Source organism: Scardinius erythrophthalmus, assembly GCF_964197995.2.
Source record: "Scardinius erythrophthalmus genome assembly, chromosome: 3".
Classification (NCBI taxonomy): Eukaryota; Metazoa; Chordata; class Actinopteri; order Cypriniformes; family Leuciscidae; genus Scardinius; species Scardinius erythrophthalmus.
This window is the reverse complement of record NC_138223.1, coordinates 38,531,601-38,550,550: the sequence shown is the minus strand read 5'-3', so window position 1 is coordinate 38,550,550 and position 18,950 is coordinate 38,531,601. Positions and strand designations below refer to the sequence as shown.

Genomic DNA, 18,950 nt, shown 5'->3' with positions numbered 1-18,950 from the left:
GAACATGGAAGGCGAAGCTATACTTTGACCTTTTTGTGCAAACCACATCGTGCAAATTCATATAAAATCGCCACCTCATAAAATAGTTACGTTTTTTTTCATGAGATGGTGTTGGTGCAAACGATTTTCGTCTGTTTTTACGAAATCATTTTCGACAGCATGTCACAGAACCTGGAACATTCCTGTAAATATATACCATATATCCTCCCATATAAACTGTTAACCATAAAAACGGAAACCTTAATATCTTAATGTGATCGTAGAAAAGCAAAACAGAAAAGAAAACACAACATTAAGCGAAAACCATAGCAAGCCTCTTTCTGAGAGGGCCAGTTTCAATAGAAAAATGTAAAGACATTTCAACTCATAAAATTGTGTTTTTCTCTTGACCAGAAACTCCAAGACAGTCTTCTACAACTCTCCTCATTTTTAACCAAAGCGAAATTCGTTAAAACTCTCAGTACATGCGTTCTGATGCGTAAAAGTTCAGATATTCATGAATTCAGACAGAAAGAGAAGCAAATATATGCAGTCCATGTTATTTTAAGGTGTGGAAAATGAAACCTGGACTTTCAGAGTAAAATGACGCTAAAAATGAACTTGTTAGTAGGCTAGGCAAAAATTTTAAAGGAAACAGACAATGCTAGTCCTTGCTATCGATGATTGGGATTTAGGATAGAGAAGTCGTGTTTGCCATGGTAATGGTGCAATGTAGGGGCGGATGTCAGAGACATGTCGAGCAGTTGGCAGTGTGTGGTGCGACGCTCATATGGCTGCTGATGGTTTTTCCCCCGCCATCTCAGATTTGTGATTCGACAGGCTGAACTGACAAATGCCTCTGAGAATAAGATATGCCCATGCTTCCCTATTATTTCCATACTGATTCACCATAGGTCTGAGAGGTCTCTAAACCCCTTAAAGCAAGATACGGTTCAGTGGGAAAATGCAGAAATCAAGTCATGTTTGGCCGGCAGACTGAAGGTGTCAATCTATTAGGGGATATCTGAACACATAAAGAGCGGCACGTTCCGGCACTTTTTTGACTCTGAGGATTAAAAAAAAAAAAAAACCTATGGGACAAAACCAGGCATTATGTGACATAAAATTGTCATGAAAAGTAAAAACAAAGATTTTTTTTCCAAATACTATGGTTCTTAACTAATGAGATGCCTGTTTTTGTATTGCACATTTCCTCATTCCATCTGAGTAATGTCAAAAGTGAACAGGAGAAAGAAGAAGAAAAAAGAGCAAAACACAACATTGTTCCTGAAAAACGCATTGAAAAATTAAATAAATAAAGAACACAAAAACAAAGCTAGCAGATACAAAAGTAATATGAGATAAGAACTAGTTTGACACTTAACAGTTCCCTTGTAAATTCTATAGGCGCAAATGAAGAAAAAGCATAGTGTTAATGGAGATAAGAAACATCCATCACAAGCTGGTGCGCTGTAGTGAGTCGACACATTTCTATAATGCCATCGTCAAAGGAGAGTTGCAACTGAGAGTGCAATGGCTTCATTTTCATGTTCAAATTTTAACGTTAAATAAAAAAAATCACCCAAATTAGAACTTTAAAATTCCATTATTGCTGTTTTTTTTTTTTTTTTAAGATAACATTTAAAAGAAACACTCAAATCAAATTTGGTCCAGTCACAATTTGGGATCCACATAACTATAAAGCCCTGCTGTTTTTAATTATAAAATTTATGACAGTTGCTATTTGATCATTCCCATTTTTAATGCTGGCTTTTAATTAGGAGGATTGATTGATTATCATTTAGGTCATGTAACGTTTTTTTTTTTTTTAAGTGGTATGATGATATTAAAATAAGAACAAATTATTTTTTGCTTAAATAATCTGGCATTATATGTGGCTCAATAACGAGAAAGGAAGTGTCCATAGTTGCTAAAGGTGCAGCTTTCAGCTTGGTTGAAAATGCATTCCTGATTAAAAAAAAAAAAAAGAAGAAATTTAATAAATAATGAGGAAAAACATGGGGGAAATGGTCCCATGAATTTAAAAAAAAAATCGAATTTCAAGAGTACGAGTAATAAAGTCCTACATAAGAGACAAAAAATCATCTTGGTAGGAAAAAAAGCTGAGAATATAGCAGTAGCCAATTACTAAAGAACTACCAAGAGTATCAAGTGTCACATGTGTCAAATGACAATAAAAAAACTTTTTTTATTAAAATAATAAATACAACAAAAATGTTGTTAAATAAATTATATGCTGATGAAGTACACTGCATCTTTTAACCAATGCATTCAAGAAAAAGTTCAAATGCATTGATTCACAACAAATTAACGACTTCATTCATCATTATTGTCCATGTGTGATCACACAACAACCAACAAAGAAACAAGACAAAATAAACAACTTTCTGCTTAATAGAATATAACTGCAATCTAGCAGGTAATTAATGTTTTAACTGTTTAACACTAAAATACTGTCCAGCAGAAAAAAATAAATCAAAGTATTGCGAAACCCAATTAAGAGCTCACACTATTCGTTAGAAAAATATTTCAGCAGTCTTGAACATCAGCTGTTTGATGCTGTTGTTAATGAGTATTATATGGCTGAATCAGGGAGAAGTAATCATTCTGAGCTCAGACGTCTAAAAAAAGAAAACAAAGATTGGACTATGGACTATTTTGGATATCTGTTGACGGAAAATGAAGAGCTATTCTTAAATGATAGAAGTTTAAACTGCGTATTGTGTAACTTCAGATTCAATACTGCCCAACAATATCATAACGTACAAATTAACATTGCATATTAATGTGCTTTTCTTTGGGTTAAAAAAATCAAGTGCTTCCAGATATAACAATTAAATATACTTTGTTCTCTGTTCTGAAACCTGGTTTAGGTTTTGTCGAATACACTGTATTTGTACCCATACAAATAAATACTAACTCTAAAACAAAATGTGTCTGTAATTCTTCTTTGGTGTGATCAAATTTTTTGGCTCAATGTTATGTTACTACTTCCCTGGGATAAAATGCTGAGCAAAACATAAGATTTTCCAGTCCTAATTTCATGACTTAGCACACACAGAGCAGCAATATCTAAAGTCCTCTCCTTTGAAGCTGTCTAACATGACCAGATGCACTTTGTAAACTAAACTTGGGTTTAAACCCAATAAAGAGGCGGGCATGAGGTGATCTATGCATATAGCTTTCACAGACTGTTTTCCTTGAACATGTTTTATTCATTTTGGCCTGCGAATATATAGAATGGGGAAGACAAATGAGATTGATCCGTCATTATTTACGACAACTGATCAGGACAGGAAGTAAGTCAGTGAATGTTTTGATGGGTTAGGATGTTACAAGAAAGCAGAAATACATCTCTAAGGAAGATATAAAAACATCAACACAAAACAATTTCTAAAAAATGATACGTTTTTAAAAAACGACAATCAAAGTTATGCTTTGTTTTTTTGAATGCACTCAATGCTTTGAGAAAATTTTGAAGTTGGTTTTTCTGTTCAAAACATTTTTTACGGAAATTTCTTGTTTTTGAGTGCTTACGATTGAATTTGCACATTTCGTTATGCATCTATGCTGAAATTATCTTTCTTTCTTTTCAACGTTGTAACAAAAATAAGTTTGTTGCTTTCAGTACTTGTAGGCCTATGGCACTAAGTTGAAGTTTAGTATTTTCGTTGCTTCACTGGTATTTGACCAATTCCTCTTAACATTCAGAGAAAGATGTAAGAAGGCACCCATTTGGCATAAAGTTTCGGCAGGTATTTTGCTAAACATTCACCTGCATTACTCTAGTTTTAATGTAAACTCCTTTCTAAAAGGCTCTGTGTCCCTCTCGTTTCAAACCAAAAGTCCTTCAGTCAGTTCGTCTTTTTACATTTTGATTACAATTGTGCATGTTTAAAACATTTTGGGGGAATTACTTTTTTCTCTCCAGGTAGTTAGACGGTACCCAGCCTTTACGTCCCTGTAAGCCATCGAGAACCTGGCAGTACCACCATCCATTTGGATTCTTCTCCAAAACTTCAAGACTAGTGCCCTCCGAGAAACCCATGGTCTCTTCATCGCCACGGTAATCAGCAATAGATACGTAAACCTCTCGAAGGTTGTTGTGAATGAGGTGTGTCTTCTCGATGGGCTTGGGTCTTACTGTAGAGATTGGAATTCCATTTCTCTGGGCAATCAAGGGGCTTGAACTTCCGACGGGAGCTGTAATGGTGGTCCCAGCCCTCACCCGCACATCGGTCGCTGGCTGCGGTCGAACGGCAGTAAAGGAGGAGTTTCGCCTTACTCCTGTGGACCTCAAGTGGTCGCCAGCACCCAGTGATTCATTTCTCCTCAAAGACCCTGTATGGATGTTGGTGTCCTTCAGAGGCTGTGGGGGAGACACAAACACTGACTGCGGTCGCACTGCTGCCTGACGGACACCGTTCCGCATCCGTACGCCAGAACCGTTCAGCATTGCGGTTGGTTTGCTAAATCCCCCTGGTGGTTTGGATGGGATTGGTGGGCTAGGGTTGCTCATACTCCTCAGGTTCTGCTGGTTGAGGTTGTTAAGGGCTTGAACACGCTGCTCGTTTTTCTCGAGGCTGTTGGACTTGTTGGTGCTACCGAGATCCACAAGAGGGCCTTCACGGGATTCTTGAACCCCGGCGTTATGGGTTTGCTTGACTGGCTCCAAGTAGAAAGTAGGCGCCCAACCCTCATCATTGCCCCAACGGACATAACACCATCCACTTTCCTGCTTCTCCAGCACCTCAACATCCACACCGGCTGGGAAGCTTACCTCTGACTCCTGGGCTCGTTCGTAGGCATCTGTGGTCCTGTAGATCGAACTTTCATGGTCGGATTCCCCACCTCGGCTACCTTTGGAATAGACGCTGGAGAGATCGGAGGTACTTCTTGAGGAGACGGAATCCTCTGAGGACACAATGGAAGCCGTCTCAGAATCTTCACCGCGCACTGCACGGACCGCTCCTTGCCGAAGACTTCCCGTGGGCCGAAGCTGGCGACGTAGGCTTTTGATGTCCATTCTTTCTGGACTTTGTGGCTCCGACTTTGTAAGCAAAGGTTTAGGTCGCACTACTGGTTTGGGTCTGGCTAAAGGACTCTGACCAATCCGGATCTCCACATCTTTACGCATAACAGGCTCTCTTTTGGGATTGCGTCCTGATTCGTCTGATGATGACTTGGGGCTGTGTCTCTCAGAACGACCAAGAGAGTGGCTCCGGCTTAGATCCGGCGTTACTTTCCGTAGGGGCTTCCCTCCTCCAGAAGAGGACCCGTAAGGTTTGCGACCCAATGTGAGACTCCTTGGTGTATCCGAATCACAACCACTAGCAAAGTCATCAGAGGAAAACCTAAACCCTTCATTTTCATAGATCACTTCCTCCCTATTGACATCCTCTAATGAGTTTCTTTTCCTCAAGGGGGAGGTCATCACTTTTAGTAAAGGTGACGCTTTGCCAGCCTGTGCGATCCTTTCGGCAGCTGCTGGATTGCTTTTAATTTCAAACTTACGGGGCTCTGGTTTTGGGGAATTATTTGTTTTTTGTTTCGGAGGATTACTGTCCAGATCGGATTCAAAACCAATGGCAGGAACATCATATTCCGGCTCCTCATAGACACACTGAGTGGGGGACTCTGGAGCTTTGGAGGCAGAGCCACCCAGAGAAGGTGATTCCTCAGAATCCTGTTTCTTGACTGGTGGAGCAGGGGGTGGAACTTTGGGGCGGGTGAGTGTACTGGTTCGCCTGCTTAGGTTGGGCTTCTTGCGTTTATCAATGTAGGAGCAGGGTGCCCAGCCTTCCATTTCCCCGATCTGGACGTACCACCAACCACCAGAGTTCTTCTCTATGACCTGAAGACCACATATTACATGTTTACATTATACAATGGCATATATTTATCATACAGTGCAATCTAAACTTTGAACATTTGTTTATATTAAGTTTTAAACAATAAATCCCATTGTTAATTTGGTAAAGGTCTTTTGAACCCCACTGTATATCTTAATTATTTCATATATTTTCATATTTTCATTAGTCAAATGATATTTTGTTTTTGAAAAATAAAATATACCAGATATATTAGAATATATCAGCCTTACATCAGCCTTTTGTCCTCCACGGAAACTGATGCCATCTGAGATACTGGATTGAAACTCTGCTATGGTGTAGTACTCCGCTTCCACAGTAGGGGCCTCTGGAGGTTTGGGCAACTGGAATGCCTTGAGTTTTGGAGAAAAAAAACATTACTGTCTAAATAAATGCTGCTCTCTATGAATTAAATTTGATCATAAATGCTTTTTGCTCCACTTAACTTACCAGATTTGTATCTCTTCGAGGAGGAGGTTTCTGTCTGAGGTTTGGAGATCCTGCCAAATGAATACAAAACATCTCAGCTCAGGACAGCAAACATTACCATAGTTTAATTAAATTTAGGCCATAAAAATAGGAGAGTTCCCAATTTGTCTGTCACTTTTTTTTTCTTTTTTTTTTAACAAAGGCAATTAGAGCCAAACTGGATTACAGTGCCATCACTAACCCTCATTATAAGAGAGAAGTTCAGAGATGTGTTTCAACACACTCAAGCATGCATTCACAACAAGCATGTTTTAAGAAAAAAATATCAGAAGGAAATCTTGTAGTGTGAGAAATGTAATGGCCTGGGTATGATGTTTAAGTAACGAGGGCAATGATAAGAAATAGCCAACGAGAAAATAGAACATTGTCTCTTTAAATGTCATATTTCATCTTTTTTGTTTTTAGATTTATTAGCAAAAAGTACCATGCATACAACTTAAGCTGCTGTTATTTGAATAGAATCAGTCACTTTGCAGGTTTTAACCAAGGCGAAGAATTTTGGGGATCATATGCTGTCTGTTAAGGACCTGTTAAGGTGAGATAATAGTGTGTGCATCTCAGCATCCACAACAAAACAGATTTAACAAGAATGAATGTCATGTAATGTGAGCAGTACAGCACTATGGGGATTTTTTTTTCCAGTTGTATAGTGCGCACTTAGCATTAGAAAAATAAGTAAGCACAAGAACAAACAAAAATCAAACAAACAGCAGTTGACAGGCTGAATGTTGAGCAACAGAGACCGTGAATGTGTCACTATCAAGGTACACAACACCCGGACAAAATGTTAGGAAATATCTGTTTACCACAAAGAAATGTTACCTATGGCATCAAATCCTATGTGCAAAAATAACAGGAACATAAACATATTTATTATATCAAATATGGAGATATAATTATACAATTAAATATGATTATATATTAAATATAAAACATATAGATATATTAATTTAAAAAATAATAATTTAATTATAATTGTACTTGTTTTGAATAAAGTAAATAAATACTTTAAGTCTTATATATCTAACTTTTCTATTCTATTATATTCTGAACATGTGAATGCTGTATACATTAAGTTATACATGTCATAAACCAACTGTTTACTCACCTATCTCAACTCTGTGTGGTGCCACCCGGGCTATGGCAGGCGACCCCGGCTCTGCCCTGCTCTTGTTCTCCTGTAGGGCGGCGCTAGATCCAGAGTTCATTCCCAAACCAGTGACCACTGTGGGTGCCACTCCAGCCTCTGGGGCATATGGGATAGGTAAACTGATTTCACTTTTGGAAATGTGGCGCTCAGGGCTGGTGGCCTCGCCATCAGTTTGAATGTCCTTCTCGCTTACAGCCTTCTTGTTGAGGAGGTTGCTGATCTCCATTATGTTTCCAATGATCTCCACAGGGCCAGTCAGAGTCTTCTTCCTTGGGGAAAGGTCATCTTTCAGTTTCTTCAGGTATGAGGCTGGGGCCCAGCCCTCCTTACCCTGATACCTGCAACACATTAGTAGCAGTATTACACATATTTCAAAACGTGTGTGGGGGGGATTTTACAAATAAAATCCATTAACCGTTCTCCTACTGACCACTAGAGGTCAGCATAACATTTTAAGTCATACTGACCATCCAGAGATTGCAAAAAAAATGTAAAACTGTCATTTTTTCTATGTATCCTTAATACGCAGAAGCATCTACTGTATAAGCAACTTCATATATAATATATATATACACACACTAATTACATGGCATCATATGTACATGTACAGCCCCAATCACTCTACATATGGTTTCAAGGCAGCTTTTACAGAAAATCATGATGTTAATATTTATAACATCTTAATATCATGCCTTTAGATTAGAGCTGGGCGGTAATTTAGTTTCCATTTCATTAAAAACAAGCAATCTAGCAATTGAGATATGCTATAGGCCAATAGTATATACTGCTTTATATGATCAAGTTGGATATACTTACATATCTAGCTTTATTTATAGAGCTATATTTACATTTTGTGACCAAATTAAAAATCAAGCAGTTGAGATTTGCTATATAGTGTATATTTCTCTGTATATGAGTGTACTGTATGCAGGGAAAATAGGATGCACTATATATCCTACTTTTAATATATATAATCAAGCAGTTGAGATTTGCTATATACAGTAGGCTACCAATTAACACAGTGATAACATAGTAAACTCTAGTAGTGCAGATGTTTCTGAAGACCCAAAATGCAATATCACCAGACAAATTGCAATGAAGAAATTAAATGTCATCAACAAAGATATTACCAAATAATAAAAAAAGCAAATATTTCCATAATATACCACCTTAAAGTGTGAGGTCCAGATTGATTACCTGATGTACCACCATCCCTCCAGGTTCTTCTGGATGACCTCCACGGTTACTCCTTTCTCGAACCCGATCTCATCCTTTCCCTGACTGCCATACGCCTGGACAGTGACATATTTCTCCTCTAAAAAAGACAGATAAGGGAAAAAGAATGAGAAAGGACTTCTTTGTTAATTTTTTTTTTCTGTACTTGGGTCTTTGCCTTTTCTGTGGTGTGAAAGGAGGTTGACTAATGGATTTAACTGCTAACTTATAAACTTACAAATTTAGAGACTCTCCTTGGGAAAACAGAGGCAGAAGTAAAACCACAAAGTTTGCAGTAAGACCGGTCCAAAACTCACCCTTCACCACAGGCACAATAACACAATCATCTCACAATCCGTCAATAGTAATAACATTAACGAAACCTCCAGGAGACATTGGGCCTGTTGTAACCGGAGCAATACAAGCCCAAGACACAATAATTATCATAAGCCTCTCCACTCCAGTTCTAGTATTATTCCATATGAAATACCTAGCAGTGTCAGTCTTATACAAACATATCAAGGTCATGAAGAAAAAAAAAAAGATTTACATATTGCATTAGGAATATAGAATCACCATAATGCATCAGGACTTTATGTCAGCATATATTAAAGATAGGACAACACATACTACCATTTTTACACTTTAAATAATATATTATTTTCCCATTACAGTAAAGAGAATGAGACTGTTTTGTATAATGATAATAAGAATTGGGGAAGAATATGTGCTTAATTCTCGTGAAAATAATCTCACATTGCAAAAAAAGTGTGTGCTAAAATATGTCCTAGATATGTTCATGACAGGTTTTGTAAGATTCACCCAGCAAGACAAATAGCAGATCACAACCAGTTTTATTCCCACCATTTTGCACTGAAGACTCCTGAGATCTTATAAAGCATTTATCTTCCCAAAAAACCCACATAAAACATTATTCAGTATCGTTTACATATGACACAACTGTGTTTAACATCTACATATCATACTCTGATGTCTTTCCCTTTGCGAAAGAGCTTACAGTCTGCTCAGAGCAACGCTATAAATTTCGATTTAGTGAAACAGATATAGAGCTGATAAAAAGGCATATTAATAGTGGGAGAAGTGTTGAAAAAGAAAAAACAACAAAAAAGAGAGATGAATATCCTATATGTAGTTTTTCTAAGCAGTGAATAACACAGTCTTGCCAGCAACAGACGACATGAGGTCAGGGCAGTTAGTCACTCTCTTTCGTAACGTCTTTATCAACACTTAATTCTTTCGCGGGAGCAGACAAGCTGGGAAATCTGATAAGTGAACATATGACAGAGAAGAAACTACCCTGTGCTGATCTCATTCTGAACTTCTGACCTAAAACCAACACTAATCATTTTTACCAAATGCAGAAGAACTGATTGCAGGCATTCTGCTAAACATCTCCTTTTGAGGTCCACAGAAGAAAGTCATAGTGTGGACAGATGACAACCAACAGGAGTGAGAGATTTGAGGGTAAAAACGAAAGAGCTAAACACACACAAAAAGAAACGCCACAAAAACTCATTTCCCAACAGTCAGCGGTATTTTCATGGACTGTTCTGGACGGTGGAAAAAGTCAGGTCGGTCCAGAACACATTAGTTGAGTTTTGCATGCTCTTGTGGGGTTGTGTGCCAACAGAGGCATTTTCTCCTTCAGCCTCCATGACCTAAAAACCACTGCGATACGAAATGAGAGAGAGATTGCGGGTACACAGATCATTCTAGCTGTCATATTGACCTTCCTGAAACTTGCTTGCTTTTCATATTTCACATAAGCTGAAAAAAGTCAAAAAGTCGTGCTCGGTCCGGCAGGAGTTGTCTGAATTTGAGCAGCACCCATCTAAAAATGAAAATAGTTCATTTACTCATCCTTATGTCATTCCGAACCTTTTATGATTTAAATTTTTTCATAGAACAGAAATGGATAAATTTAGAGGAATGCTGATTGAAAGTGAATGATGATCACAATGTCTGATCAAGCTGGTAGGGATAGTTCACCCAAAAATGAACTTTTTGTCATTATTTACACACCCTCAAGTTGTATACCTGTATGCATTCCTTTCTTCAGCTGAACTAAAAAGATATTTTAAAGAAAATGGGTAATCAAACAGCTGATGGGCCCCATTGACTTCCATAGTATGGAAGAAGAAAACAATAGAATGGAAGTCAATGGGGTCCATAAACTGTTTGATTACCAACATTCTTCAAAATATCTTCTTTTTTGTTTAGCAGAAGAAAGAAATTCGTACAGGTTTTGAAACAGCTTGAGGGTGAGAAAATGACAGAATAAAATGTTTTGGGTGAACCATTCAATTCAAGTCATTATTAGACACTTATGGTGCTTTTATGGTGAGTTTTTGTTATTTTATTCCACTTTATGGAAAAGAGCAGCATGAACATACTGCCTAACATCTCCTTTTGTGGTATATGGAAGAATAGTACTTAAAGTAAAGATAAATAAATTAAAATTCTGGTTTGGAGAATTTGGGTGAATAAATGATCATCAATATCATCAATAAATGATGATTAATGAAAATTTTCATTGTGGATCAAATGTACTTTTTTGAGGACTTGGCTGTAAATTAGGGTCCAAGGGCTCCTAGTACTGTATTTCAGTACGGATTTTGAAACCATTATGTTGCAAAAGATCATTCGTTTATTTCAAGCAACCACTCTGAAGCCATCACAACCTCTGACCTGTTTTGAAGGTTGCAACTTTATGGAGAAACATTCCCTCTGAAACTCCTGGCTGTTCTTTGTCTCTGGATCAGCCATGGTGCTCTCTGACTCATTAGTATGTATACGGTAAAAAAAATGACAGGATTAAATGCAGTCACACACAGCGAGCCAATGACCTACTTCCACACTTTCCACTGTGAGTTTCCAAAGACTTCTCCAATGATGCAGAGCAAAGTAAGGGAGAAATAATGAGGGAAAGGCAGTTACTGTAACAGTGTCACATCCAATCTAAAACCAGAAGCCACTTTCGGAAGAAAAGAGAAAAAATTATAATACTTATCAAATTTGACCACGGTAACCATAGCTTTGCCTAAAATGCCATAGTTACCACGGTTGTTAGTGGTGGTTACTGGAGGACTTGAAGATTTGAAGAGACTAATTAACATAAGTCATTCCATAAACATAAGACCCGGTATTTCATATCTTACGCCTGCTACGGACTGTGCAATTTCGGCAATCATCATTGCAAATGACACTGTACGACATGGATCTAATAAACTTGGGCATTACATATATTTAGACTGTACGATGGTGACACCTATTGAATCGTAGACTACGATGCAAGGGAGTATAGAAGAATAAAACGTCATCAGCATGCGTTAGTGGTAAACAAATAGAGCAAGATGAATCACACTTTGGCAATTGTGGTTTTATGTGCGCTGAAAAAAAAGAGGAGGATGCGAAAGAGGAGAATATGCACAAGGGAAAAGAGCCCAACTTGGCATGCCAATTTTGCAAATGGAGCTTGAAATATATAGTTTTAGCGACATGTCGCCTTGATCAATACGCCATTTCATGTTGCATTTTTATTGGCTAGTCAGTAGACGTAGGTCGTAGCAGCAAACACACTGTGAGATGATCATGCTAAATTTATGACACTGTCAAAAAATTATTGCAGGCTATCTTTGGTCGCAAGACTGACGACAGCCATCTTTGAACCTCTCTCAATGTACGACCTACAGTAGGATCACCGTTTAGGAGCCACGACTACAGAAATTGCCACGTTTGGTCATCTTTCATCTGGGACAGAAATCGTACAATGTGTATTGGGCATTAGGAGTCTCAGTAGACATTCACACAGTCCCAGTCAGGGTGATATTCATCCCCTTGCCAATGCAGGTGAAGCTCTTATCAGCTCCCACCAATTCCAGATCCAGCATGCTCTAGTCTAGAGTCTACTTACAGCCATGTGCATGGTGTTCATGACATGTTAGTCATTACACTCTAAGAGTACACAAATGGAAAACTGCGGGAATTACAACCGTGGAGGTCTATTCCTTGTGACTCAACATGAAACGGCAGATCTCCAAGGAGACTCATTACCATACAAATATACAATTCCACCAATGGTCTAGACATTAGTAATTATTTGAGGTCTAGAATTAAACACTGGGATTTTGAAAGGTCAAACCTCATGTGTGAACTGCAGGATGCCAGATCTGACTGCTGAATTCAGAATTATATTTTTTTTAAACCAGAATGACGTTTTTTTTTCTGTACAACACCAAAAGAGATGTTTGATGTTAGACGTTGAAGTATGTTTTTGTCCATACTATGGTAGTAATTAAATGGGGGTCTAAAACAACATAGCTCTCCATTGACTTTCATTGTATGGACAAAAAAAAAAGTTGTACAGGTTTGGAACGACATAAGGGTGAGTAGACACCATTACCAATTGTTTTTTTTTTTTTTGGGTGAACTATCCCTTTAAACCAGGGGTCCCCAAAGCTGCTCCTGGAGGGTAACTGTCCTGCAGAGTTTAGCTCCAAACCTACTTAAAAACACTTCAACCAGCTAATCAAGGGCTGTATCCGAAACCGCCCCCTCTATTAAATTGAAGGGACAGCCATTTTTAGTGGTATCCGAAACCATAGTGGACGTAATCGTGTTCACTCGTTCAATCCCACAATGCACTGCATTAACAAGTGTACAACTCATGTAAACTCAACAGCTAGAGAATACCCATAATGCACTGCGATCGTCGTGCCGAATGAATTCCCACTTCTCACCAGAAGATGGCGCCCTCAGATGAATCATCGCTATATAAATGCCTCATTTCATTCATTCATTCATTCATTCATTCATTCATTCAGATGAATCATCAATCCATTCATTTTCCAAACCGTTAGTCCAATGTGGGTACAGAGTAATATAATACGGGTATAAATTCCTTTTTAACTGATTATTAAATTGTTTAATTAAGGTTTATACATGTTAGTTTCCATTAAAGAGTTTAAGATAAATCTTTTCATTACTACTGGAGATGCCAGTTTGCTAGCACAAACTATGCAAAAACGGCAGCTCTTCCAACACACTCAGTATCCGAATTAACTCACTCGTTTTCATTCATTCAGATGGACTATATTGGTGAAGTAATGTAGGCAAAAGTGAATGAGGGTATAGGGGACAATTTCAAACACAGCTAAGGTCTTCAGACTCACTAGACACTTCCAGGCAAGTATTTTGGAGCTGGTTGAAGCTAAACTCTGCAGGACGTTGGTCCTCCAAGTTTAGGATTGGACACACCTGCTTTTAACTTTGTTAACCTGCAAAAGATACTTGTTTAGTAGGCTTTAATAGAAAAGTAGAAAATGAAGCAGCTAAACCAGAACCAAATCAATATTTACTACCATAAACCAGTCTGAGCTCTTATATAATCAAGAATCTGGAACTTTGAACTCTAATGGCATACATGAGATTTCAGGCATATAGATATCAGACTACAATATTTCAGAATTAATCTGTACTTCTAAACCAATCTTTATCCAGAGAAACCTAATTTTCATCATCTGCAAACAGTCTTAATTATCTCATTTTGAGTTCATACACATATACACAAATAGAGACCTAAAGCAAGCAAAGTATAATAAAGACTTTATGATGGAGAGCAGATGAAACAGACCACCCAGCATGCTTTGGGAGCCAGATCCAGAAGTTTTATCCAGAAAGAGAGTTTAGGTTCCTAAAGAGCGTGTTTGTGTACGTATTAAAGCTAATCATTGTGAAAACCTGCACAAACACACAAACGCACCATGCAGATTGGTCACACACACGTGACTGCTTGCATGTGATCAGTCTATGCAGGCATGCGTGATTGCATGTGTGTTCACCTCGGCTCTGTTGGCGGTTGACTATTCCCCCTAGTGTCCATCTCCGGTCAAGCCTCTTCAGATGAGCCTTACGTCTCTTAGTAACTGACACGGGTGAATGAGGACAGCAGAAAGAGAACAGAGACATGACAAACTCAACATAAATAACTCAGGAGGAACACTGGTATTAGTGTAATGATGAAGACATATTACATGAAAGAAAAGAGTTTTGTGATAGGTTAGGAGGGTTTTTGGCTTGAGCGATGATGGCAAGCAATGGAGTATTTGGATTAATACATGTGTTATTGGATTTTAGTGGTGCACATAAAGTGCTTATGCTTTTTATTGTGTTAGAGAGTGGAAAATTCATGTATCATATTATACAGTATATATATTAACCACTCATTATCTACATACATTCAAAAGGGAAAAAGCATTGGAAGTAAAGACACAGTAGATGGTCTATCTCAAATAAAGTTAAGTCTGAAAAAACTGCAGCAACATCCATAAATGAAGCTGTTGTGGCCTAATGGAAAGGTAAATTACCATTTGGGGATCAATAAATTGTGTTGGGATGTTTCGATCTAGTCAAGACAAAGATAGTAGCGGAAGCTTTATCTCCAGCCTGACCACTCCTAATCTTACACATTGAGCTCTTCAGTGGCATACATTTCAAGATGCAGCTAAAAATGTGGTTCTGGAAATGCTGATGGCAGCAGATGATTGGGGTTTGGGGAAGACGGTAAAGGAGGATTAGAAAGGGACAAATTTATAATGAGACTTCTCAATGTTTGTTTCATTGCAGTGAGAAAACAGATGGGTGTTTCTTCAACTTTGGCCAGTTTATGTTCCAGGATTTGACATGAAATGAAAATTATTTTGCAAATACAGTACATCTTATTGTGAATGATTCATCAATGTATTTTTTGTTTGTTTGTTTGTATCTTTTGAGACAGAAGACGACAAACTTCTCTCTGTGGATGCATGTCAGACATCCAATCAACATCTGATGGAAAGAACCCAGTATTTTTCTTTTTGTAATAATCTGTTACACAGAATAAAAGATCCGTCGGTACTTCTGTTTCATTGTAACTTTAAACCCAACAGATTTCCACTTTGTCTGTTTGTTAGATGAAGATTAAGATCTTCATCACTTTTATTTGTCACTTTTCAAATGCCGTTTTATTCTGAAATGTTTCAACCACACAATGCTAAAAAAAACAATACGTAACTTGAGATGTGGTGGAAATTACACATTGGTGGGAATCTTCATTAAATAAATTAATAAAATTCTGTCTAAATGTTTTAAAAAAGTTCACAGGGCCAAAAGTGCCCATAGTTGAGGAAACACCCAGATTCAATATGGTGTGTAGTTACAACACACTATGAAGTACAACCGATGTACTAGTGCAACCTTTTAGAGAAGAAGTAATTTATTATTTATAGATTCAAAGAAATGATAGCAGCACTTTTATGATAGAGGAGCCGCCCTTCTTTCCTTTATTTCTCCTTCTCCAATCGATGGTCTCTCACAGTCCTTAAGTCCTCACTCTTTTTCTCAAACAAACAGAAGCTTCTCAAAGAAAATTTAGTATACAGACTTTGGTATACTCCATTATAAAATCAATTTGTACGGTTCTGGTTGGTGATTGGTCAATAGATGCGAAACAGGTCATCTTATACTGGTTTTGGTGAAGATTTCTTGGGGTATAAGAGTGTTTGTGCATGGGAAAGTAGGAGAGAGTGTAATTGGTGTATCCTACCTTCTCCAGATCTAGATGTTCCCAGGTCCAGATCATCTCTGGTGCCGCTCTGAGAGTCCAGGTACGTGGCAGGAACCCAACCCTGTTCTTCAGCTGTGCTGACAAACCACCAGCCTACAAAAAAACATCCATAAGATATTAGTTTTCAATTCATATAGTGCAAAATACTGATTGATGTTTAGAGAAAGTTGAGGCATCTATGCTTTGCAAACAAATACTAATGCACAAACATTTGGATTTTACTGATCTGATGGGATGCAATGTTTTGGCTTCAATCATATTCACAAACACACTCACACTGGTGTTAGTTTCAGGCGATGCTTTTATGAATTCAATACACTTCCTGAGTATCATTTGGGATCAATTAGGCCTCACGCATCATAAATATCATTGAGGGTTAACATTATTGTGTTTGTTTGAACAGTGTCTGACATGCTCTTAGCCACTAACATGATGACATGTTTTACGAGTTTATATGTGTGTGCTTGTGCGTTTTCGGCCAAAATAACCTCATCAATTAAATTTATGTATTTCAGCTCCTCCTTCATGTGTCTGAATAAGTGCTGAATTTGTCAAATGTGGTTGGTGTCAGGATTATTGTTTCTTTTTGAAATATGGATTGTGATGTTTTTTTGTTTTTGTTTTTTACATTTCTACAATAACTCAAATATGATTCTGAGCAGCTTTATAAACAAAGCAGCAAAAAAGATGGTCAAAGAAAAAGTCTTATGCCAAGAGAGGCTCAAACAACCTTTATGAAAAGGACATTTGAGTACATCAATCTGTGCAGAACTACAATTTACTAAGGTTATGGAATTAAAACCATATATTTGGCAGGGTTACACTTAAATACAAAGCTAACATAAGTTAACGCCAATGAATGAAAATTCAAACCGGTTCTCCAGCTGAAACAGATGTTTCTGAGCGAGCCTGTTGCCAAGGTAACAGAGTATTGCTGGAAAGCTGTTCATAACAGTGTGATGTCATCAGTCTGCAGTAATCTAGCTCTGACATCATAATGGCACAGAGGCAAAGTCTTTTGACAGGGCGCTAAGTGATCAACAGCAAATGTTCTAAACCAACACGGGCCAATAATGATGTCAAATACTGTACGCTTTAGAAAACAATTATTTACCCACATCACACATGTGCAAAAATACTTAAACTCGTATATAGACTACCATTCAAAAGTTTGAGGTCAGTACGATTTTTTATTTTTTTTCTTAGAAAGAAGAATTTATTCAGCAAGGATGTGTTAAACTGATGAGTGGCAGTAAAGACATTTATGACATTTTATGATTTACCACAAAACTATTAAGCAGCACAACTGCTGTCAACATTGATAATAATAAGAAATGTTACTTTAGCAGCGAATCAGAGAATGATTTCTGAAGGATCATGTGACACTGAAAACTGAAGTAATTCAGCTTTGCCATCACAGTTACATTTTAAAATATATTAAAAGATATTTAAATTGTAAAATCATTTTACAATATTAGTTTTTAATCAAATAAATGCAGCCTAAGAGATACGCATAAGAGATTCATAAGAGACTGACCCCAAACATCTGAACGGTAACATATTTGCGGTTGCATTATGCACTAGACCCTTCAAGACCAAGGCTAGACCCCATATCCAGTTTATCATCTGAAACAGAGACAATTTACTGCATCTTTCTTTTCAAACCCTACTTTGTACAGTGGCTTTGTTGGCATTTACAGTCATGGAATTCTTGTAAATCCTTTGCAAGGGTGAAGATGCCGCACCGACCTGTGGTGGACATAATTATCATCTTCAGTATGTTGGAAATAGACTGTGGTCTTTTCTGAAACCATAAACCAGGATCCATATCCAGACCAAAACTTCAAGTTTTAAGACCCAGACCCAGATCATGTTTATGTGGTCTCAAGACCATAAGATAAAGACTTCAACTCTAGAATTAACATAATACTATAGCAAAAAAAAAATCCAAATTCGTAGTGCGTGATTCTTGAGTTTATCATTTCGTTGCTCAAAATTTGCCTAGAAAATCTCAATTAAAAGTCAAACTTAATCTAGTCTGATATAGTTAAAGTAGAAGTACATAAAGGTTTACATTACAGGGCTTTTCACACTAAAGTATCCATGGGTCTGTCTCAACAGAATCCTGGGTTAACTTGCTGCACAGTTCACACTGCTCACATTGTACATTCTTATGGGTTAATGTTATTTAAATATTTGCCGTCAGTGTTTATTTACAAAAAAGAGCTCTAGCACTGCGCATCCTCTTTTTATACATTGTCGACTGAACTATCAAGTTTTCAGACAGGGCTTAGATTAAGCCAGGATTAGGCCTTAGTTCAATTAGGACATTTAAGTAGCTTTTATAAACATGCCTTAGAAAAAAACATTACTGGTGTGTATCTTGAGACAAAACAATGGCATTGACACATTTTAAGATACAGTATGTCGAGCTTAAAGTTGCTTTGGGACTAGGTTTAAGCCTTGTCTGTGAAACCGGAGGTATAAGAATTAATGAATTAATCAATCTCTAATCTGAATAAATGTAACAAAAGAGTGATAAATGTAACTGGAAAAGTTCTATAATCTATAATACATATATAAACAAATTTTACGTTCAAAT

General features: G+C 37.5%; 1 protein-coding gene across 6 annotated transcripts in view; it reads right to left on the bottom strand.

The window, feature by feature from the left end:
* Window positions 1-1,616: 1,616 nt before the first annotated feature.
* The window catches only part of sh3pxd2aa (SH3 and PX domains 2Aa), a gene marked incomplete at its 5' end in the record, with an annotated part of 104,060 nt that continues 86,726 nt past the window's right edge, over window positions 1,617-18,950 (bottom strand). For 2 of the 6 annotated variants that reach the window (XM_081362513.1, XM_081362515.1), the window contains 8 exons: window positions 1,617-5,854; window positions 6,104-6,223; window positions 6,321-6,370; window positions 7,182-7,196; window positions 7,468-7,847; window positions 8,707-8,824; window positions 14,586-14,669; window positions 16,328-16,441. In XM_081362513.1, the coding sequence (XP_081218639.1) occupies window positions 3,914-5,854; window positions 6,104-6,223; window positions 6,321-6,370; window positions 7,182-7,196; window positions 7,468-7,847; window positions 8,707-8,824; window positions 14,586-14,669; window positions 16,328-16,441 (2,822 nt within the window). In that variant the 3' untranslated portion in view covers window positions 1,617-3,913. The remainder of the gene's footprint in view (window positions 5,855-6,103; window positions 6,224-6,320; window positions 6,371-7,181; window positions 7,197-7,467; window positions 7,848-8,706; window positions 8,825-14,585; window positions 14,670-16,327; window positions 16,442-18,950) is intronic. The other 4 variants (XM_081362514.1, XM_081362516.1, XM_081362517.1 and 1 more) reach the window with 2 other exon arrangements.